This window comes from Eutrigla gurnardus (assembly GCF_963514095.1).
Source record: "Eutrigla gurnardus genome assembly, chromosome: 16".
NCBI classification, from domain to species: Eukaryota; Metazoa; Chordata; class Actinopteri; order Perciformes; family Triglidae; genus Eutrigla; species Eutrigla gurnardus.
In genome coordinates, this window is record NC_139927.1 from 10,301,521 (window position 1) to 10,325,701 (window position 24,181).

General features: G+C 41.2%; 1 protein-coding gene across 1 annotated transcript in view; it reads left to right on the plus strand.

The window, feature by feature from the left end:
- Positions 1-18,528, plus strand: part of fndc1 (fibronectin type III domain containing 1) — a 29,008-nt gene extending 10,480 nt beyond the window's left edge. Inside the window, exons 4-21 of the mRNA XM_084029981.1 lie at positions 766-1,011; positions 1,238-1,336; positions 1,571-1,688; positions 1,806-1,993; positions 2,546-2,653; positions 3,052-3,240; positions 3,329-5,566; positions 5,949-6,064; positions 6,277-6,388; positions 6,710-7,051; positions 8,135-8,317; positions 11,824-12,060; positions 14,044-14,152; positions 16,082-16,161; positions 16,470-16,499; positions 16,976-17,137; positions 17,232-17,354; positions 17,789-18,528. Coding sequence (XP_083886107.1) covers positions 766-1,011; positions 1,238-1,336; positions 1,571-1,688; positions 1,806-1,993; positions 2,546-2,653; positions 3,052-3,240; positions 3,329-5,566; positions 5,949-6,064; positions 6,277-6,388; positions 6,710-7,051; positions 8,135-8,317; positions 11,824-12,060; positions 14,044-14,152; positions 16,082-16,161; positions 16,470-16,499; positions 16,976-17,137; positions 17,232-17,354; positions 17,789-17,904 — 4,796 coding nt within the window. The 3' untranslated portion in view covers positions 17,905-18,528. The remainder of the gene's footprint in view (positions 1-765; positions 1,012-1,237; positions 1,337-1,570; positions 1,689-1,805; positions 1,994-2,545; positions 2,654-3,051; positions 3,241-3,328; positions 5,567-5,948; positions 6,065-6,276; positions 6,389-6,709; positions 7,052-8,134; positions 8,318-11,823; positions 12,061-14,043; positions 14,153-16,081; positions 16,162-16,469; positions 16,500-16,975; positions 17,138-17,231; positions 17,355-17,788) is intronic.
- The last annotated feature ends 5,653 nt before the right edge of the window (positions 18,529-24,181 follow it).

Genomic DNA, 24,181 nt, shown 5'->3' on the forward strand with positions numbered 1-24,181 from the left:
TCTGTGTGTCCCCCACACACAAACCAGGATTAAAACTCTCCCTCTCTCCCTTTTTAAGCTCTTACAAAAGACAACCTTTTGGGTGTGGTAGCCTCTCTTGGAAAACTATTCTCAGTTGGCCCATCCTACCTGAAAGGGAAAGGGAAAATCCACATCACAGCATTTTGTTTCTCATTATAACCACTTTGAATTGTGTCAAAACCACCTTCCAACATCAGCTGACCTGTCAATACTAACCCAGTTGTGCATGCAACTATCCTGATGGGGGAACATGGTGGATCCTCTTCATCTGGCATTGATTATGAGAAACAGATGGATGAGGGATAGAGAGAGGGGAGGAAAGAAAGAAGAGTGTTTTGTTATATGCCAGTGCTATTGCTTACCACTGCAGCCCAATGAGGAGGATTGTCTGGCTGTCTAAGTCATTGTCTGAGTCGTTGTCCAGGATGGAGTCGCCATTAAGGTGGAATTGAAGGAAGAAGCAGGACACCAGAAGTTAGAGCGGATGGTGCGGTTTGACAGCATGTCCCTGGTGTGACAATTGGGCATTCTTAACTGACACTGTTGGATGAAAGTGAAAAGTAATTATGTGTTTATCACTGAGCGGGTGTGTCTTGACTGGAGCAATCATGCTCAATGGTTTTCCATGGCAATTTCACAGGCAAATCCAACACAGCACAGATTATGAATGAACAATGGGGAAATAAAGATCACATGAACTCTGGTGCACTCTGATTTCCCCCCTCTGTTATCATCCACCAACAGATCTAGCCAGGTCTCCACAAACTGCTGCCAGAAATCGTCCGTCAGTACAGCGGGCCACCAGGGTGGACAGAACAGCTCGCCCATTGGCCAAGACTAATACCAGGACACACAGGAGGGCCCCTCAGTCCTCCTCGGGACCTAGGCAGCCTGAGAGAGCTTTGGCAGGAGCTCCCCCACTGGAAAGGAGACGCCAACACCACACCAAACCTCAATCGGACCAGAGAAACCGAAATACACCCAAACTAAGTAAGAGGACACGCATATTATTAACCACCAGAATAAAAAGAGGCGGAGCATTCAGTTCAAGTAAAATATTCAAGCAGAAAAAACTGTCAGCCTCCAAAGTACATTCTGCAGATCCTGTGATTTATTTTTCTATGAAAATTAGCTAAATGTATACATTTTGTTTGTAATATCTTTAGTGTCCATAGTGTAAACCCTGGCCGTGCCTGGTATCCCTTTCTATTCATAGCATCTGAGTCCGTTCATGTGGTGTCACTGCAGGCAAAGAAAGCCCTGGGCCAGAGCGCATCCGCCAGTAGAGCAGTCGTTACCAAAACCACCACCCCAGGTACCTTCATGTTTATAGAGAATCACTGCATTCCTTGACACATGTATCTGTCTTTTTTGCATTATAAATATCTTAAAATATCTATGCAAGTGTGTGATTTGTTTGTCATGGTGGCCAAAATGTGAGAAAGCAGAAGCCCACTAATAACCAAACCTTAGAGGTGACTTTATTATTGATTTGGAGCTAGAAATTTTTGTCTCTACCTATTTTTCTGTGTCTGTCTGTGTTGTCCAGAGCCACCAGAGTATGAAGCCAAGGACATAAGTGTCAGAGTAATGTCTCCTCAGTCAGTCCTCATCTCCTGGGTTGACCCTGCTGTTGAGATGGGGAAGGTTGACCCTGGGGTTATCAGGTGGGATCTGTTTCACTCTTTTTTGTGTGAAAGAAAGTGACTGAAAGATTTACCGAGTAAGAGGGAATGCTAACCCATTCTGCTGGAATGAATCATTCCTATTTTCTGTTGACCCAGATCCTACACAGTTCGGTACAGGGAGAAGGGTGAGTCAGCACGCTGGGAGTACAAGGACAGCACCCAGAGGAGGATGATGATAGACACTCTGTCTGCTGACGGCATGTATGAGTTCTCCGTCAGAATCTCTCAGGGAGAAAATCAGGGAAAATGGAGCGTCTCCGTCTTTCAGAGGACCCCAGAGTCAGGTATGCACACTCAGCCACTGCCTGTTGAGAACTACTTATAATATAATTTTGTAGGTCAAAATGCAGCTTTGGAAAAGTGATATTTTTGTCAGTCAGGAGAAACAGCTATAGAGAGCCAAAGTCCAGCATTTTCCTTAGAATAGGAAGAGAATGTATTCTTGCATAACTCATTTTTTTTCTACTTATTTCCTCAAACCACACTTCATCGCGTTCGCTGCCTATTTGATATTTGATTCCAGCTTTGGCTGCAACTCTGTCATGATTGCAGCTTTTTTACCGTGTCATAGCAGCTCCTGAGCAGTGGTTCATTGGAATGTCGGCATTTACTGCCTGGCTCACAGCTTCGATATCAATCTGCAGCATGCGTAATCTCCAGGGAAGGTTCCTGACAACGTATGGCAGCAGTACTTCCTTCAGTTGAAGCCACCTGGCTCAAACTCGCCGTTTTTTAAGTAGCAATTTCCTCACCCTGTTCCCTTTATGCTGCTTCTGGTTTCTGTCCGGCTGCTCCTCCCTGTCTTTACATTCACTTGTATTTTCTTCACTTGCTAGCGCCATCTGGGCCACCGGAGAACTTCGAGGTTAAACCACTACGAGGGAAAGGAACGGCAGTCATAGCATCATGGGATCCACCTGAAGAACCCAATGGGAGGATAAGAGGTCAGGCCAGGATAAATTCATTATGAATTATTTGCTAAGAAATTAATAAACATACATCCTTGGTGTTTTATGTATTTTCTGTCATGATAGTGCTCCCCATATTAGTGTTTTCTGGGTGCTCATGCATCTTGGTTCCAATGGATACTGTCGAAACTGTAATTTGATGGGTACATATACAATGAAAATACTAACTAAATGTCTGGGTAATGTACAGAGAGCTGAGGTCACATGGCTACTTTGATGCATACCCATCGCGATGTAGTTTTGTTGGAAAGAATCCAAAACAATTCTTCTATGCACATTTTAATTCAGATTTTCAAAGGCCATAGCTATTAAATTCTCTCCTGAATGGTCACACTACCTCTTTTTACAACAGTTTATGTTCTACCTCTACACAGAGTACATTCTGTCTTATGCTCCTGCTATGAAGCCATTTGGAATGAAAAGTGTGACGCACCGTGGCAGCAGCAGTACAGCCACGATAGATGGGCTCACGCCAGGAGACCGGTACATCTTCAAGATTAGAGCCACCAACAGGAGGGGTCAGGGACCACAGAGCAAGGTCCTCAGTGTTGTCATGCCAGGATGTAAGCACTTTGGACATTATACATTGTCCCATATATGTTTCACAATTTGATGACTCTTAAATTCACAACAATTTTTGTCTACTGCCAGCCAGCAGCGCTGCCTCAAAAACCAAGGACAGCCGCAGGACAAGCCACACTCCTTCCAAACAGGATACAGACCATGCTGAAGCTGATCTCCAGTCAACGGAGGTTACAGAAGAACCAACCACACCCCCTCAGCCACGCCCTGCTGCACCTGTCAACAGGCGTGTACGGCCACTTTCCCAGTCACGCTCCTATCACAGCATCTTCTCCTCTGTAAGGGGCTCAGTCAGGAACACAGTGAACAGAGGGTCATCCAGAGGAAGAGCTGAAGATGAGGAAGAGGAAGAACAGAAAATACCCACAACGGTATCTCCAGTAGAAGAGACGACAACCATGGAAGTTTTACCAGAGACAAAAGAACCAGATAATGATGTTTCCCCTGAGGATGAAGTCGAATATCCTGAAGAACCTCTGACTACTGAGACCCCTAGCCTCAAAGTTGTGATGCCCTCCCCAACTAAACCTCAACCACCGAAGAGAAGGCCCATTAAGATCAGGGTCCATGAAAAAACACGATCCAAGGCTGTTTCCACCTCTTCATCCTCCTCATCTTCTGCCCCCTCCTCCACTTTATCACAACCATCCTTATCTTCTACTTCCCCCTCACGTATTCAAGAGTCAGCAGTCAGTAGAAAAGACTTTGTGACATCCACATACCCAGAGACCAAAGACACGAACAAAAAACCAAGCATAACGCATACAAAACCCTCCTCTACAGTTGTAAAAGAGACCAATTCACAGCAAAAAGAGGTTACATCTGTCGGTCAAGGTTCAGCTTCAGTGGGGCGCAACAAGGGGTCTGGTTTGGGCTCTAGATATGGTTATAGTCGAAGGCATCCTGGAATTTTGTTTAGAGGGAATTCAACTCGAATGATGAATGGTTACAAACCTAACGTCACCTCCCAGTCGAATTTGCCAAGCAGAACTCCGAACCAAGCAACTTCTAACACACGCAGCTCAGCAACATCGCAGTCGACTTTACCAGACAGGACATCACCGGAGCTAGACACTACAATCAGGGAGAGAAACCATGACAACAATTACAGACACACAGATGCTGAAGTAACCAAAGTTGAAGAGCCCACACCAAGCTCTAAACCACTACCCACAGAGGAAGAAAGAGGGGAGGAAGAGGGAAGGGAAGAGAGCAGTGATGACAAACCTGCAGTTGCTCGTACCAGAATTAGCCCCTCATTTTCTGAAAGGTTCCCCTGGCTATCTAGCCGTTATCCAGGGAGGTTTGGATCAGGCACGAGAGCTTCATCTTCCAGGCAAGATGGTAGGGCCTCCCTGACCAGGACATCATCCTCCATGGGTGCCAGCAGACCCATTTTGAGAGGGACACCCACTAGGGTTTCAGGAGCCACAGGGGCTGCAGGAGTATCCAGGATACAGGAGACTAGTGAAGATCTGAGGACTCATGACTCACTAAAGAATGGGGTGGGCATGGGTTCAGTAAAGCCTTCTTTGACCAATCTAAATACAGCATCTAGTGACACTAGAAACCCAACTACCTCAGCCTCTTCATCATCCTCCTCTTCAGCAGCCACTTCTCCAAACTCAGATTCCCATCGTTCCTCAGGTGGACACGAAGACCCAAGTGAGTCGGTACATAGAGCAAACTCTAATGACAATAATAACAATCATAATGAAGATTATATTGATGAAAGAAGTAGAGAAATCAGTGGAAAAAATGATAAAGTTGCAGACCCTACAGCAGCCCAGAAAAATCCTACTACAACTTCAGCTGATCCTAACAGACATGTAGAGGACAATGATAGTGGGGATACAAGGGAAACCTCATCCAGGATAAGACCTGGCTCACCGTCTGGAGGCACTCAATCTCATCGTCGTCCGGGTGTTGGGGTGAATGGGAGGGTACGCTCTCCTCTGCATGCTACCCGGCAGTTTGGTGGATCTAGGCTTCCCGTCAGACCACAGCCAGCACAGAACTCAAGGCTGGGGTCTTCAACTGATTCTTCTTCATCATCATCTGACTCCTCTTCTTCCTCAAATGTGCCCCAGCCTGTTTTGACCTCAGATCGTGACATTGGCAGTGGCACTAGTGTGACAAAGACAGGGGGATTAAGTGGAGGCAACTCTCAGTCTACATCATCATCCTCAGCAACTTCATCATCAGCGAGAGACAGCTATAGGGGCCAGGGGGGTCGGTCTCGCCTTGTCAACGCTAGAGGGAAATCAACCAATGGAGGACAACAGGTCAAGCCTGCAAATGGAAACGGTAAAGTGCATGTGATTGTAGTGCAGTTGCTGCCTACCACTGTATTACTCAAAAGTAGGGCATGGTGATGATTCAATATGATAATTTATCATCTTTCAATGGATTGTGAATTTGTGATTAAGACATATATTGCTATATTGTGATACACAATTACCTCGTTTCAAATTAATAGTAGAGTATTTATTTATGGAATTACTAGAACATACTAGATTATATTTACTGTTAGAGTATATTGAGTACAGTTACCTATATTGGAAGACTTTAGCCATATCCCCCAGCCCTACTCAAAAAGTGCAATCATTTTTAGAAGTATGATACCGATACTGTAATGAGTAATCTATTGATTGACAAAATGATTTTGCTTAAATCATATAACCATTAGGTAAAAATGGACGACCAAATCTGACAGCAAAAAGTGATAAAGAGTCCTCTTCCTCTCATGGAATCAGCAAGGCTGTGGGCCAAAGGTCTATCACAGGACCTGATGGAACCAAATGGGTAATTATGTTCAATGAAGTGATTGTAACCCATGTAATATTACTCTGTGAAGCAAATAATTCTTGAGTACTTTCTTCGGGAGTAACATGAATAAAGTGTTGAGTAAATTGGAGCATGACTTCACCAAATCTCACAGTCTGGATGAGGCAATAGTTCAGATTGTATCTATAAAAATTGCTCTATAAATTTGGCAAATATTTTTGTCTTTCCAGGTGGTAGACTTGGAGCAGGGAGTTCTTATGAACCAGGATGGTCAAGTTCTCCAGGATTCCCAAGGCAAACCTAAGAGAGTGGTGGTTGGAGAGGATGGACGCACGATTTTTGGTAATATGCTTCAGTCAATCTTGCATGACATTTATTAAAACAGTATACATCTTGAACTTTATAGAGCACTAGGGCTAAGTGGTACGGTTATATGGCCCTTCAAACTGAGGTTTTTCCAGGGGCACACTCCAAAGAGAGTGCTTTGAGTGCCGCACTTGTTACCTGGCAGGGTAGACAACATGTCAGGGTCTTGGAAGGTTGTCCTATTTCACAGGGGCACTTAAAAGCGACGATCAGGGGTAAAAATTAAATGGGATTGGTCAAAAGTCATGCATTTTCTGTTTTCCTTCCTCTTTGCCCATCCATTCCACTGTCCACCAGACCACATGGGCAGTCCCCTGGTAAACCAGGATGGTATGGCTCTGTTTGGCCATGGCAGAGATAGCCAGCCCGTGGTCAATCCCAAAGACAAGGTCCTCATGGTTGGAGGTAAACCTGTACTTGGCTTGGATCTTCCTCACCTCAGGACGACTACCACCACCACCACCACCACCACCACAGCTCCTACCACCACACCTGAACCCACCACAACTGACTGGATCATAGAGGAATCTACCACTGCACCACCGTACCCAACCTGTCCACCTGGTACCTTCTCCAAAACAGATGAATATGGGAATCCAGTGCTGGATTCAGAAGGAATATTAGACTGTTATCCAGAAGGTGAGACTTTGAGCAAGACGTTACCGAAACTCTTCATAACGCACTGCAGATGGCATTTTAAAAGATTTATCTGGATAGCGAATTAAGCTTTAGGGAATGAAAGGAAATACTGCAGTGCCCAACTTAAAATATTGCTTAGTAAATAACTTTCCGTCTAACTGAAGTCAAGTTTAGTGAAACATTTTAGAGCCAGAATAGTGACTTCTAGAGGAACTTTGCGCTCATTGTTTGTTGACTGTTTACTGCACTGTTTGTTTATCGTCTGTTTGCTCACCCTTCCCGTCTCTTCCTCTTTGCCATGCCTGTGGTCTTCACTTCATTTCTCTTCTTGTACGTTTGTTTGGCCTGATCTTGGTTCATGACTGGGGTTTGGGAAATTTTCCATTACGGGCTGCTTTAAATCACTTTTATTCCAAAAACTTGACCATGTGAACTCCATTACTAGGTTTAAGAGAATGCCCTGGCTTATGATTTAATGAAATGCGTTTGCTGTTCCGGATGTTGCTTTGTAATGTGAAAGATGAACCTCGGCTTGAAGCTGAAGCTACTGGCTGAATGGAAAACTGCAGCGATTGGTTGATGTGGGCCTTTATACTAATTTCACTACAGGGGTCTAATTCTCTCAAGAAATCTGTTGCATGTGAGCAGCATTTGATATTTTCTTTCTTATTTAGGTTTTGCAAGAGAAGACCGTTGAGCTTTACAATATTTTCTTGGCACGGCATTTCCCTGCATGGCTAAAAGCTGGTTGCATGTGTGTGGACAATGATGTAATGCCAAGGCGCACTGATGCGGCACAGGGGGAAAAAAGTGATGAAAGCATTAGGAACTAATTGGATGGCAGTTGCTTTTCAACCCCCCCGTCACATGGAAAATATATGTAATATATACATGGGTGTACGGGGAAAAGGGGTTATTTCAAAGTGAACTCATACACCTAAACATGATTAATTATATCAATCAATTTGATTTGTGTTATTACATAGATTGTAGTGCTTTTATGAAGGATATTATTGTCTTAGGATGTATTTAATATAAATCTATTTTAAATCAAAAGATCACTGACAAATATGTTGTTGCCAGATGAGTTTTTTGACCAGACCACCCTGCCACCGACCACCCTGCCACCAACAACAACCACAACCACAACCACCACCACCACCACAACCACAACGATAGAGATCCCAACTCCGGAGCCAGACACCAGACCATACAACCACGGCCCGTCATCAGAGTTCGACCTCAGTGGGAAAAAGCGATTCACAGGTACTCAAAGACAGAAATATGCATGTCTATCAACAAGTGTATGCTCATGTATATTTATTCTTTTACAAATGCCCTCCCCTCTTTCCCTGTTTGGTGGACAACTTAATGAGTTTAGTCTTGAGTTTGTTGTGCAGCTAAAACCTACATTTTAGCTTTAATATCACATTTCCATCTATTTTAAAAGGAACTTTAACACCCTCACACACATATACAGTAAGTCATATTTTCACCGAATGTGTGCAATAATCATACTTCTCTCAAGGAGCAAGACACTTTACTGTTGGTCTTCCAAAGTAAAGCATTGAATATGCATGAGGTTTTAGTTCAGATTTAATAGCACATTCTCATTAAGCATGATGGATCACTTTTTATGTTTGCTTTAACTTAACCCCCTCAAATATAAAATAGGTCATGCTTTTTCCTGAACCAGGAAGTAGGTGGATATACTAATATAATGCATCATTTGTATTTGTTCCTGTGAGTGTAGTTGACTGTAAATGCCAGAGAAAGACACATATCTTTACCAGACTGCGTATTAAATAGCATAGATCGCTTGCTGTGAATGTCGAAGAGCGTGACTGACACTGCATGTTTGGCTTGCTAGAGTATTTAAGGGTTGGGTTTTTTTTGCCCCTATTTTGAGTATATGTGTGTGTGTGTGTGTGTGTGTTGAATGTCTCTTTGTGCTATAAATAATGATAGTTCTGTTTTGTTTTGTGGGGGAGCAATACATTTGGACCACCTCTATCTTGCCTTTCTCAGCAATACTTCATAAATATATGACCCTCTTAGGCTTTATAGTAACCATCGGTCCAAAAAAGAAAACAGATCTAACATCTAAGTAAATATTTCCTAATGCAAATCATGATTTAGCTAATTGTAGCTACAGTAAAGCACTCAACTGCAGATTTGTGAAATATACTGTGTATATGAATATCCATATATCATGTTATAGAAAAGGGGAATAAATGTATATTTAACGAAGTTCACTGAGGACATGATCCCACTTTCCAGACATGATCCCACTAAACTTAAGCCCCTGCTTTCTTTTTACTGTTCCTTCCTATGTGCTTACTTTGGCCTTTAATACATGTCACCTCATCTGGTTGCACAAACAGACCACAGTATTCTCTTGACAGAAATAAATATCTACTCGACTCCAGCCTTCTAAAAATTACATGTCAGAGGTCGTTTCAATAATACTATGTTTAATGACTGTACTTTTTGTTAAGTTTCAGCTGTTGAAATAACAATTGTGATGAAACTGTGACCACAGACCTTGTAGTATTCACTGTATAGCTTTGGAAGTTACCGTGACTTTTAGTCAAGTTCCACAAATCCCATGAGGAGTAATTGGAATTTCACCTCTAAAAATGGTGGAGTGTTAAGTAAATGCACAGATTCTGACAAATCATTATAGAGGCCATTAGTTAGCAATGAGCCTGTTACAAGTATAACAAAGTGGATAAGACTTGAGTAATGCCTTCACTATCATTCATTGACAGATTAAATGCAGCATGTGCCTGTTATATTGATCTTTGTGAGAAACTTTTTATCGGGGAAGATTTATGGCTGAGTCTCTCCGAACTATCAGTATCATCTGCTACAGTGGCACAATGACATGGCTTTCTTTGGATATCATCCATCCATCCATTTTCTACCGCTTATCCTGTATTCAGGGTCACGGGGGGGCTGGAGCCGATCCCAGCTATCATTGGGCGAAGGCAGGGTACACCCTGGACAGGTCGCCAGTCTATCACAGGGCCGACATGTAGAGACAGACAACCATTCACGCTCACATTTCTTTGGATGTCATGATCTTTGTAAACAACAACTGCCCTGTGATCACCATGTGTGTGTGTCTGTGTGTGTGTGTGTATATATATATATATATAAATAAAAGCAGTGGAAATGATAAAAGTTAAGTGTGCTGACCTCAGCACAGCAAGAAAGCTTGGACTCAATGTGGAGCCATCTCTTTTCGATTTATTAGTTTAATAGATTTAAGGTTCACTTCAGCAGCCTGCCAGTCTGACATGCTTTGCATGAACTGTCTGACTCCCCCTTTATCTCTTTATCTGTCCAGGCATGGTTTGAATGAATCTAGCCAAGGGAAGATGTGGGGCAAAAAAAATATTAACCAACTCAGTAGAGTGCAGATCTCTGCCAGGTAGATCTGAAATGTATTGTGTGACTGCATGAACACAACCCACAATTAGCAGTGGCGATGCAGTCAGCATTGATAGCCAAACACACCATCCAAAACAATAAAAGTGGGCTTACCGTTTTACTCAGACATACAACCTATGGATTTGCCTTTGGTTGCAGAGCAACAGCCAGGGTTCAGTGATGCACTCAGCTGTGTTATCACTAGTGGCCCCTAGCAGCAAGGGGCCAGTTAAGAGTCGTGAGTGAGGAGTCAATGGCAAAATAAAACAGGCAATAAAATGTGTTTCGAGAAAATGTGAGCAACCGCAACCACGAGTGCATGTCACCATTACGGGCCACCCAGAGTGATGCAGTTTGCTGCAGCAGAATGCAAGGTTAGCCGTAGACAACACAGGGCATTTACACACACATGCACGCAAGCAATCACATCATTCTTCTGGCAAAGATAATAATTATTAGCAGTAGCATGAATATGGTTAACAGTATATGTGTATATACAATATATATAGCAATCATGGGATAGAAAATGCATACCAGGATGTGTGAGCTATTACAATGCTAATTTTTTGTGTTACTAGACTGGTATTAGTATTGACGTCATGTGAACTGTCCTGACACTGTTTCCCAGTGTGAATTGTTCCAAGTTTGGCTCACAAAAGGCAGTTGTTTGTCAGTGTTTTTGGATTTGACTTTTCATGAAGTATTAGAAGATAGACAGAACAACACGTGACCAGAGCAAAACATCTGGATCTGTGTGGATGAGCCTGGACTGATCCTGGAAATGTAGACGCTGTACAGACAGGCAGTCTTACAAGCAACCTGCATATAGACAGACACACAAATCTGCATGCAATGTATTTCAGTGTATGAATGTGTTATACACAAGCCATAGAATTATGTGTACATATACAGTAGGAGCTTGTGAAAGCCAAAACCCATACAGCCTCACAGACTGTGTGATGATGTGTAGATAGGCTACTGACACGTGTTAGACTCTTGGCATGCGCAAAGGGCCAATCATCTGGGGAGGTGGGAGTGACCCCAGACTCCCTCCAAATCTCAGTCAGATGAGAAATAGTCTGAAGTATTCAAAGCTGTAGGTCCAGCTGGCCTTTCTAGAGTTGCTGAAAACAAAAAAAGAGACAAAAAGTGGACGACTGGGGTCAAAAGAAAGATAGGGGGGAGTTCACATGAGCCAGGTGATACCCCCTTTTAAAAATGACTACAAACAAACATTTTTTTGTAAATAATTCAAGATACATTTTTGTATTCATGATAAATTGCCTATATGGGGAAACTATGTCAATAAAATGAATATCACATTTTCCTGTCGTCAGCTCCCTATGTGAACTACATCCGGAAGGACCAAGCGTCTCCTTGCTCCTTGACGGAGGCTCTCGAGTATCTTCAGATTGACGTCCTAGAAGACCTGTTGGAGAAGGACAGCCTAACAACCAATCAGAATCAGCCGCCCAAAAACAAGCCTCATAACCTTACCGTGGTCGCCATGGAGGGCTGCCACTCATTCATCATCCTGGACTGGGGTCGCCCACTGAAGGATGATATGGTGTCAGGTAAGAAATGTTACCTTAAAGTCCAGATAAAGTAAAATGTAAGATTTGTTTCCAAACACAGTATACATGTTAGGAAATAATTGCTGAAACGCTTGTTAACTATATAGTATGGAGTCAGAGTTTTTATACTGAACATTTTTGGGTGCCATCCTTAGCATAACCCCTTCACTACTAACACTATATAAAAACTACAGCACATACTGTAGCATCAGTCATTCTGCTGCACAATCACAAGTTACAACAACTGTGCCTTTAAACCATTATAGAAGAGTTCTTAAAACAATGAAAAACGTGAATAAATGTAACATGGCATTGATGTTTGTTTCACACAGTAATTGAAGGGATGCCAAAAATCGCTGGTTGGTTTTATCTGTAGTTTATTGTTGTCTCCATTTCATAAACTTTTCATCTGTTGATGTTAAGGATATAACATTAACATGTTACCAGCATCGCTCCTGACTCCGATTCAAAGGCAGGGCGAGTGAAGATAACAGCATTCTGTTTGAGACTTGTTGGATTATCAGAGTTAGCATTCTGGCCAGCTAGAGAGGCAGTATGTTTTCTTTGGCAGGAAAACACTCTTGGTCATGCTGTGGGCTTGTCCGTCCACCGATGTGTAAAACAGATAGCTGGTCTGTACTCTCACTGCTTTTCTTCCACTCTTTCTTTTCATCTGATCACACGCTAATCTCAACACGTTTGGTATTAGTTTATGCATTTTTGCAGTTAATATGTCTGGACATTTTTGCAGTTAATATGTCTGGACATTTTTGTACCTAATCACTGTTTTCTCCCATGTCAAATACTTTCTCTGTCAATTTGTTTAATCTGGCATACCGTGCTGCAATCCAGAAACTCAATGAATGTAACTGCTATATTGCTGATGTACTACCGTAACAATCAAAGATAAATTGGCCACAGCTATTTTGGTCATTATTTTTTAATGCAAGTTTCCTTATAAACTGTATTGTAGTATCGCAAAGACATTACAGATTGTAAATACAGTAGGCATTATCTGCAGGTACAGATCACACATTCAGATACAATCACAAGGTGCCGTTTTAGTTATTAGGGCATGTTTTCACAACCATGTCTTACAAGTTATAGGTCACAGCTTTCAAAACATGTGGATGGGAACAGCTGTTAGCAAGTAGACCCAAGAGATGATAGACATTGGGTTTATCCCAAACCCAACTTCTGGTTCCATTAACTCTGATGCATTGATGACCTTTTGCTTAAAGCTTTTGGGCAAAACATACTAATTATTCACCAAGTATTACAAGTGTTGCATTTGGCTCAAAAGGACCAACTCCTTGGGAAACACTTAATACATTTATACCTAAAGCAGAAAAAGTAGTCAAGAGTCTACAAACTACTTGATCAAACCTCAGTTTAACAGTGTAGAATGGTGAAGGAAAGAAAAGCCAAAAGAAGAAAAACAAAGTAGCTAGTATTTCCCTTCTCTCCGGTCAGCAGCCAGCTGTGCTGGTACGGCTCCAGTAAAAATAGAAACTCAGACTCAAAAGTCCAATAGAAACAGTTGGTAGTTTGATGATCCACAGAGCTGGCGTGGTCTCCAGTTTTAAAGTGAGTGATGGTGAGACACGTGAGCTGAGGTTGCTTACCGGATTCTAAGTATTAGTCTGTGTGACTGGGAAGTAGTAAGCAGACAGGCAGGTTGGAGAACCAGCATGACTTAAAGAGAACGCCAGGCCGAATGTTTTCTTCACTATATATGGGGGACCACCTACTCTGACAAGATAATAAAATCCATAAAACAAATATTCACACTTAAATAAAAACTGCTAGGGTTTGTTACCATTGGACAGAGCCAGATAAACGGTTTCCCCATTCCCAGTTTTTGGGCTAAACTATGCTAACATTTTGCTGGCTGCAGCTTCATATTTACCTTATAGAGAGGATCAGGGTCAAGTTACTGTTAGATTTTAGTTTTAATCTAACAACTTGTATTGTTCCTGGCAGGCTACATGGTCCACAGCGCTTCATACGACGACGTTCTGAACAATAGGTGGTCCTCTAGCTCCTCTAGCGGAACACACCTGGCTGTGGAAAATCTCAAGCCCAACTCCAGGTAACACATAACCCTCCTGGTGTGTTAGAGCATATCTAATGTATGCACAATGATGTACACAGAGAGGTTGATGTGAGCATGTGTACACTTTCAGACTCAGTGATTTACAGTATCATCTCTATATTAAATATCTGGCTCCATACTCAGCTGTGCATTAAGCACAATTTGCTTGAAAATTGTGTGTGTAAATAATGCATGTTTTAAATGCTCAAGCTTTTCAAATTAATTCCTTGATCAATGTTTTGTGTGTCTGTATATTTATCATATAGGCAATGTTGATGCAAGTAACAATTGTCATCCAACATTCACTTAATACTTAGCTCTATGTCACACAAGAATCTGGTGTTAAAACCGTTTCAGATGTGTAAGTTGATCAGGGATAGAAATATCCTCTTACCCAGTGGAGGCACGAGTTTGCTTGAGGTGTTATGATAGGTGTCTCATCTTGGACCTTAGGAAACCAAACACCTGCTGCTGAGCAAAAACAGAGCAGTGTGCAATGGATAACGTTCTCCAAGACTTTGCAAAGAGGGATTCCCTCCCTGGCAAGGAGTTTGTAGTCACGATACTGCCTCTTGCATGACTATAGCTGATCCTGGGATGGTTTATGCTACAGTGTTGGCATTTCCCATGCTGCAGGCACCTTCTGGTTGCCAGGACAGCTGAGCTCCTAAGTCCTATTCACATGTGAACACATTTCCTTCAATCAACAAGTTTTCTTGCTCATAAAAAAATGATAAATGGAGTGAATTACAAAGGACTTTAAAACATGAACATCTCATCCCATTGGATGCTCTTAAACGTTGAACCTTTGCCTGTTTTAAGAAATAGATTAGTCGTGCCACATTTCTAGCTAACTGAAGAATAATTAATGATTCCTGCATGCTTGAGAATTTGCTACTTTTCTTTGTTTTATTGTATATTGGTTGGCTGAATTTGGCCTACAGTGTAAGTGGAGTTGCCACATAGATTTACATTTGAAGAGAAGACAAGATCAATGCTCTAAACGAATGGGAGAGCTCTCTGTATTGGACGTTTCAAATGGCTAGCTTGGCTTGAATTTTGTGGTCCTTTCTGTGTTTTTATATTCTGACTCACATTTTCTCTTTTCTTTTTTCTTTTCTTCTACCATCTCCAATTTCTTTTTTCATTACATCATCTCACTGCAGCTGCCTTGCTGTCTTCTCTCTCTCCCCCTCTCTTTGGTGATGTATATTTGGTCACTGTTGTGATGTGGCCGCGGTGATTGGATCCAGGCCCCGGGGCTGTACGTGGTGAAAGTTTTTTGCTAGGAACTGACAGACCGTGAACTTACTGTATGTGACCTTGCACAGTGAAAGTGAGCACATGCTGCATAAATGGGTTACACACACGTGCACAAACCCCACTATCAACCAGCTATGGTGGAAAAGTTTGCAAACCATCAAATTGTCACTGGCGGTGTTGTTTATAATCTGATAGGATTTAATAATTCCTCCACTACCCAAAGACAAAGCGAGCTCGCTGCCGCATCAAAACTCTCTGTGAAAATGTCTCTTTTTGAGGATTTACTCTCTTTAAGAATAAATCCATCCATGTGCTTTACTTTTTCCACATCCCTCCCTTTTCCTGTCTTTGATTCTTATCCTCTTTTAATCTCAATTTGTCTAGATGGCTCTTTTTCTCCTCACTGCCCTTTGCTCTACTCTCCTTCCCGCTTCCTGCCTTCAACACAAGCCAAATAGCCATTTTATTGTGCTGCGCTCACTTTGAATTCATATGAATATAAAACAGACGACTCTTAAATCAGCCTGACTGAAGCATGCCCAGTCATCTGCTATGGTCATTAAAATTTTCCTCACCTTCACAGTCACACAACAGGCAGAATGATAGTTTCAATACCAAATATCTCATGTAAATCCTTATGTTATGGTTTGTTTTTCCATTCAGGTACTACTTCAAAGTGCAGGCCAAGAATGTGTTTGGTTTGGGGCCCGTCAGCGATACACTCACCTATGTCACGGAATCAGGTGTGTAGCCTTTCAACGCCTGCAAAGATAAACTTTGAGATGCCTTATTGACTGCAGTGCAACCCACGCTCAAACTGGCTTTGGATTTCCTGCTGTACTGCAGCACGCAGTGGAAATACCACAGTGACGTATAGTGTATTGCAATACAGGATATTCAAATATAAAACCATCCTTGCAGTTAAAGCAGACTACCAGATGGACTCTGCATCACGTGTATTTCATTCTCACTATCAGGTGAATGCATTAAACCTACAGTGCTGCCTCTGTGCTTTTCCTCCCTTGTGAAATGATCACATTTTTTCTTTCAGACGATCCTCTTCTCATTGAACGACCACCTGGTAAGTCCATACACACACTGTGCACCTCTAGTTTAAGGTCAACAAGCCATGTCCTACGGAAGCTGCAGGTTTTAAAGAGGTTAGGGTTTTCACTCCTCAACCATTTCCTTTTGTCACCAGTTGCAAATGTCGAGCTGTTCAGACAGGATGCACTTGGATGTGTCCAGAATTATGTAAAAAATATGACATTTGACCTCTGCATGTAACCCATCCTGAGTATTTAGGACCCACTGAGCTAGAGTGGTTTAGAGAGTCTTTAAAAAATAAAAAATGAATGATCTAATATGGAACCATAAGAGTAACCTGTTTTTGATCAAGTTTGATATACTATCAAATATAATTGTTATTTTAAAGCTTTACAGGCTAAATGTATTTTATTCCCTCCATCCTCTCACCCTCCTCAGTGTAAACATGTCTATCCATAGGATGTATATTTTATGACAACAAAATGATGCACCTCCTCCTCTGCTCCTCAGGTGGAGAACCAATCTGGGTCCCCTTTACCTTCAAGTATAACTCAGCCCACAGCAGCTGTAAGGGTAGCCAGTACGTCAAGCGGACATGGTACAGGAAGTTTGTGGGTGTGGTCTTGTGCAACTCTCTGCGATACAAGATCTTCATGGGAGATGGTCTTAGAGGTAATAGATGACTTCACCTCTATTTAAAACCAATTATAATCAGTATGTTTCAAAAAAACAATAATTATGATACCCATTTCCTTTCCCCCCACAGAGCCCTTTTACAGTATAGGGGATACATTTGGCCAGGGAGAGGACCATTGCCAGTTTGTGGACTCCTACAGAGACGGAAGGACAGGTCCAGCTTACCTTTCAAATAATCTGCCCTCAGCACAAGGTAAAGAAGTTGCACAATTACAGCCTTGTTTCTTTGTTTGACATCTAAGAAAAGACCAAATTATATATTTCATATCTTGGTCAATCATTGCCATTTGGGTTTGATTTTCCATTAACATAACTTGTGAATGAAATACTTTTTGGAAACTGACTTGCAATGTTTTAGACACACTGTGAGTTGGCTTGTATTTAAAATTAAGGCTGGCCCAATTCTAGATTTTTCTTATTATCAACAAAGCCAATGAAAACACTAAAACTAACTATGCATCAGCTCATCTGCCAATGCTTTCTGACTTTCCGACTGCGTTTGTGGCATTCAATATCAAGCCTTTATGAATGGGCCACAAATATATATCCACATATGCTCCCGTTTCATTACTCCTGATGCATTTCAGTAAACGGCCACGAACAGCATTATCATTTCGTTTTTTGCAGGATTTTATCGCGCCTACAGACAGGAGCCAGTTACATTTGGAGTCATTGGCCGACGCACGCCCCATCCCTTTGTGGGCTGGTATGAATGCGGGGTGCCCATCCCTGGAAAGTGGTAACACAGGAGGAGTAGGAGTATTGTTACCGTGGGCAACCTTTCTGCATTCTGTTGAAGGCTCTTTCCTTCACTCATCCTGCCCTTAAACACAGACTTTTACCTGCCACAATGAAATGACACCACTACGAATTTATTACAGCTTCACAGAAAGAGAATATAGTACTTTAACAACTCAATGTATATCATTACAATGCACTTTTTTATATAAAGCAGTCTGTATATGAGGGGAAAAAAGAAGCATGTGTGCTCTTGCTTAACTTGTCTTAAAAGTGTCCTTGTACTATTCCCAACTATCCCAGAGACAGGTCCTCACCCAGTGTTATTTATCTCATCAATAAGACACACACACGGTCAAACCAGTGACATTGGACCAAAGCATAAGCTGCAAAGCAAACGGTAAGAATGGACACTTAATAAGGTGTGTATAGGTGTGTTAATTTTAAATTGTGAGATTTGTATTACATAATGTAACAGCTTCGGACAGCTACTTTTTGTTTATTTGCGTTCTTACACATCATACTGTTTTGTATTTTTACACCCTTTTGGTATTCACCAGAATTTATTAAAAGTTACTGTGTAAGTTTTGTATACAAAGAATAAAACTGAATAAATATTTGCTCAGGAATTGTGAGAGATTGAATAAAAGGTGTTATGGAAACCACAGCAATCCAAAAACATGAATCATATCATAATTCTACCAATGCCACATTCTTTGAGCAAAGTTTCCACACGTGATCCAAATCAACCTTATGGAAGATTTTAGTAACAGAGAAAGTTTGGTAGACCAATGAAATGTCAAAAACAATATATTGTGGACAGAAGATGGCGAGAGGGGAAGAGATACTATACATTTGGCTACTAAACTTGAGTATTTCCACTTCCTCAAACTCTTAGTATCAAAAGGTTGAAGCTGCAGTCCCTTATCTGAGGAACACAGGCACTAGTTTGTTGAGGTTGGCTCCGATGTGCTATGGCAGTCAGATTTAAAAGACATGAAACAGTGACTGACTTCTGTGAGGGCAGAAAATATTTCCTCTGGGCAGTGATAGAAATGATGGTTGTTTTTGGAATGATAACTGACCAATTTGTCAACACTGTGGTGGATGGTTGTCAGATTTGAAACATATTCTCCAAGTATGCTGTGTGTGGATGAAAGCCTCATCCGTCATGCGTTTTCAGTGAGTGATGATGAGCCTCTCTTTGCCACAAAATATTTTTATTGGCAGCATTGTAGTTCCATTTGAACCGAGCAGAGAATAAAGTCATTTAGAACAACGCATACTTCACACGCATAAGTTGGGATCTATAAAAATAAACTTGACGGGAGAATGTGTGCACCTGTATGGAAACACCAAACCATGCAAACACATTTCAGAAACATGGGAAATTGGCGACGCAGGTGGCGAGTTGGTGAATTTCAGCTAGATTGAGTGAGTTGACTTATATGCCATTACTACAAAACAATGCTAATAGAAACAATCATAATTACAAATTATCATAAAAAATGAGATAAACAATAAGATAGCCAAAACATTAAAATACACAAAACATAAGATCATCATCATTATCATTGCAATGTGCACAAGGTAAGCCACGCCAGGGAGTTAGCATCTATTACTACATTTACACTGCAACCCTTAGTGTTTATTTATTGCCCAGATCAGATTTTTACGATTTTTGTTTTGTTTGGTCCTGATCTGACCAGCATGCGTCATATGAAAGTAAACATGGAGGCCACTGAAGTCAGCGTATACATTTACATGAGTTCACATTTTGATTTGCAGTGGAAGCCAGTGAACTTGTGAGCAGATGATAAGTCGGCGCCAGACAATGACGTAAAAGTTGCAGGAATTCCAATGACTCAAACTGAGGTCGCATAAAAATAAATTTGAAAAGAAAACCTGTATCTGATGTCGGACAACATGAAAGTGACCCAAATCAGAATTGAACAGATGAGATTCCATGAGAATTGTGCTGACTTCACTGTTATGAAAAAAAGATCAAAACAGATCGCATATGGCACAAAAAAAACCCTAATGTTATTAATTACACCAGTGCTTTTCCTGCTATGACTAGTGAAAATGTCTGCTGTAAAAACAGCCCATAATGAACAGCAGACATTTGGACCATTAGCCCAGCTTACAGCTGCCTGGAAGGATCTGTACCCGCCAGTAGCAACATTTGTAAATGACACCTGCCAATGGTAAGTGATATCGGTCAATGAATTTAGCAGCATGTCAGTTGAGTGTTGACTGTTACTTTAGAATAATGACAGCCACCGTGAAGCCACCGAAACAACTATGAGTTATGTTATGTTGAGGCAGGAATTACTGTCATCCAAAGATGCATGTAAATGTCTTGAGAAGGGTGTTATGGGTAACAGTGAGGTTTACTCAGGTTATTTAAGTAGACTAATTTATTGATCCAACTCCTCTCTAGGGGTAAAAAAGAAATAACTCAACTTATATAATCAAAACCAAATTACATCCGACGCATTTGCCTACCAGTACATTTACATTTAGTGCATTTAGCAGACAATTTTGTCCAAAGCGACTTACAATAAGTACATTTGTCAAAAGAAAGAAACCACCACATATCATTGCCGATAAAGTAAGAGCGAAAAAATAGAAACAAGTGTTAGGTCCTCGTCTGAGTAAAGTAGTAGCTGCTCAGCAAACATACCTTAAGAACAACAGTAACAGTGCTATGATCAAAGTGCTACAGGTAAGAACATAGAAGTGCTTTTTGTTTTTTTCTGGGGGTAGACGGGTGCCGTTCCATTGAAGGCCAGTGCCATCGTCTTGAATTGGATGCGTGCTGCAACAGGAAGCCAGTGGAGGTCACGGAGAGGGGTCACATGGGAGAATTTGGGTAGATTGAAGACAAGATGTGCTGCAGTGTTCTGGATACGCTACAATGGTTTAGTCGCCGAGGCTGGGAGTCCGGCCAGGAGAGAGTTGCAGTAGTCAAGGCAGGAGATGACCAGTGCTTGGACCAGGAGTTGCTTTGCGTCCTTTGTGAGGAAAGTCCGAATCCTGCGGATATTGTAGAGGGCAAATCTGCAGGATCGGGCCACAGCAGTGATGTTGGGGGTGCAGGATAGTTGGTCATTGAGGATTACACCCAGGTTCCTCGCAGTTGCTCAGTAGCTCTGAGAATCATGTAGAAAAGCTTGAGCGCCATTCTAGTTGGTTTTGTTTTTTTATTCACAGCTGCAAATAATAATGAAATGGATTTAATTTGTCCTCACATTTAAAATGCTCCTCATGAATAGTTGATCATAACTTGATTATGAATTTTTGCAGCAGAACTCTACTCCCCAGTGAATCTCATAGTGATCAAAGCCTATAAAAAAAAAACACAATTACATCATGTATACAATCTTTTAGGCGAGTGTGTGTTCTAGACAGGGTGGTCTGGATGGGAAAAAAGCTTCACATAACAAGACGGTGTTTGGCTGATCAAATGTTGGATCACTTGACTCACAATTGTTGTAAGTTTCTCTTCTCATTCAAGAATTGGCTGTCATTCTTGAGCGTCACACTTTGGATTAAGAGTTGGATTGCGATTTGTTGCATCTGCTTTGATCTTTGATCTTTTGAAGCCAAAATCAGAAGTAAGAAAGGTGAAACGGTAACCGGCATCAAAATAATTTACATATAAACACACGCAAATGATTCCCTTTAAATTTGTCCAAAGATGTTGTAATTCTGCTTATTTTCAGCCAAGCTAACACCACGACATCCATCCATAATGATGCAGCACTAAAACATCACATGTGAGCTCTTTTCTATGTGTCAGATCCTCTGTCAAGGTCTGTGCACGCAGCATACTGCAGATCCTTTATTTATTCATATATATATATATATATATATATATATATATATATATATATATATATATATATATAAATAAAAGGGCAAAAGGCCATGCTTACTTGATTGAGTCCAGGCCCAGCTGACGTGGTTTTTATATTATAAATTCAGTTACTTTTCAAACTGGCTGCTCAGTGCCAGTAAGCTACTCAGCTACCCAGTCAATTTTGAAAAATCTAATTTCCATACATTTCAATAAACCACAAAATTGCTTAATTGCAGGAACATTAAAAAAATCACAGGAAAAAATGTGTGGTTGTGAAAGAATGCAGGTCACATGCTGCTTTTTTTTGTTTCTTTTTGATAGAAATGGGTCACATGCTGTTTGGACTGGAAAAAATTAGACTTCATTCTAGAGAGCTGATTTCATCGCCAGAAGAATCAGTTGAAGGTTGAAGAGAGAAAAGCAAAAAAGGTTGTGGTGTTGGTATTATTCATAATCAAGAATTTCACAAGAAATCTCATGTTATTTGTTATTTATGTGCATAAATATTATGATTTGATAAAGCATAGAAATGATTTCTTGTTCAAAGAGTTCAATTTCTAAACTTGAGCTGCTTTATTTTTGTTATGGCCCTGTCACTGTTTCGGTTGAAGCAAATACTACTACGTTACAGTTCTGTAAGGATATATTCAAAATGTTGCATGCAATGGGAGAGGAACCAAACTGGCAGGAGAGGGGATATGCACAGAATCCGGGGGAATATCGAGTATCCTCTGCAGTATCAGCAGGAAGGATGGGAGCCATCAACGTGGAGAGAGAGAACTTTTTCTCTCTGAACAAGCTTTTCACAATGAAAAATGAACTAAAGATCTGGGATTTCACAATTGCTCAGAGACATAATATTTACTGAACACCAAAATGACATAACAGGCAGGCTGCCGTTAGAGAATTTGTTGTTTTGCTTTCAGATCACTGTTCTTTTAAGGGTTTTGGATCAAAGTTGGGGCTCTTATTTGTTCACGACTCTGAGGTCATTGTAAAATCAGCCTGCGAGCCTTGCAATTATATCATTCTTTTGGCACGTGGATAAGTCACGCAGAAAGAAGAGAAGTGTCAAAAAACATTATCTTATCAGATTATCGCTGCTTAGACTTTTGTTATTCCTTAAAAAGGTGAAGGTTACACAGACGAAGTGACAGTCTGAAATATAAACCTCAGCCTCATTTCCTATAAAAGACACAATACGGTGACAGGCAGCTGAAATTAGAGATACTATTCATGTCATGGAATACTGTGGAAGTCTTTAAACTCAGCTCCTGCTGCCGAGGAGATGTTGCCAACAATGCTTCAACCTTAAAAAGTAAACAGTCTATTATGAGAGACCTGTTGGCTTCGGTTTCAGGCTCGCACAATGCATACCGCAATGAAAGGCAGTGAAATAAGGATGGTCATTTATTTTAACGCAAACGAATTTCAACAACAGCTAAACTAATTTCATGACCCATGTCTAAAATAACAATATTGTGATGGAAACAAACTTACAAAAAAACAAAGATTTTAGGCATGGTTAACTCTGGGATGAGGGTGTTTACTTACACTCAAGCATTGACGTTGATTGCTACCAACCTTCCTGTGAGACTTTGTGTGAGGTCTGAGGTGCATTTAACATGTCCAACGAGTCATTATATGCAACGACACATACCGACAGCTCATGTGCTCCTCATAAACAACCGCACTTGTGTCAATACATAAGCACACATGCAAACCTTCATGACACTTCAGTTCACTCAATTATTATGAGCAAATCCTTCCTCATCCAGCAGCTCCATGATAATATTCTCTTTTATTGGCCCATAAAACCCAAAGATAGGGTTCAGGATTATGGGATGTTGCCATGGCTTTTCTTGGCCAACTAAAACACTATGTCATCGTATCTTACACGATAGGCTAGTGAAAGAGCTTGACTGAGTTGTGGTGTCTTTACAGTCCCTGTTAAACCCCTAATGAAGTCAATGCTAGACACTGTGATAGATTAATGAGGCTCCAAACCTCCTCACTCCCAGGGGGAGGGGGGGTTAAGATACTGTAGTTTCTTCTGTCTCCGACTCTTTATGCATTTTATACACAGGATTTGAAGAGAGCTTGAGGTGACGTATTGAGAAGATCGAATTTGAGGAAGGAAACATGAAATTTAATTTATGCCGGTTGCCACTGGACAGTTGTTGGTCGACAAAATAAAAAACAGAACTTCAGGGAAATGTAACTTATCTTGTTTTCACAATCATGTCCATCATTTGGAACTTACGGACTATTTACTGAGATCTGGGCATGTGGCATCATAAGAAGTGGCAAAAAACAGTCAGAAGATAATAAAGTTGGAAACAATAATAATGTTAGCCAAACATATGTGGTGAATAGTGAAATTCTTATCCAAACTGTCTTGACCGACCATACTATGC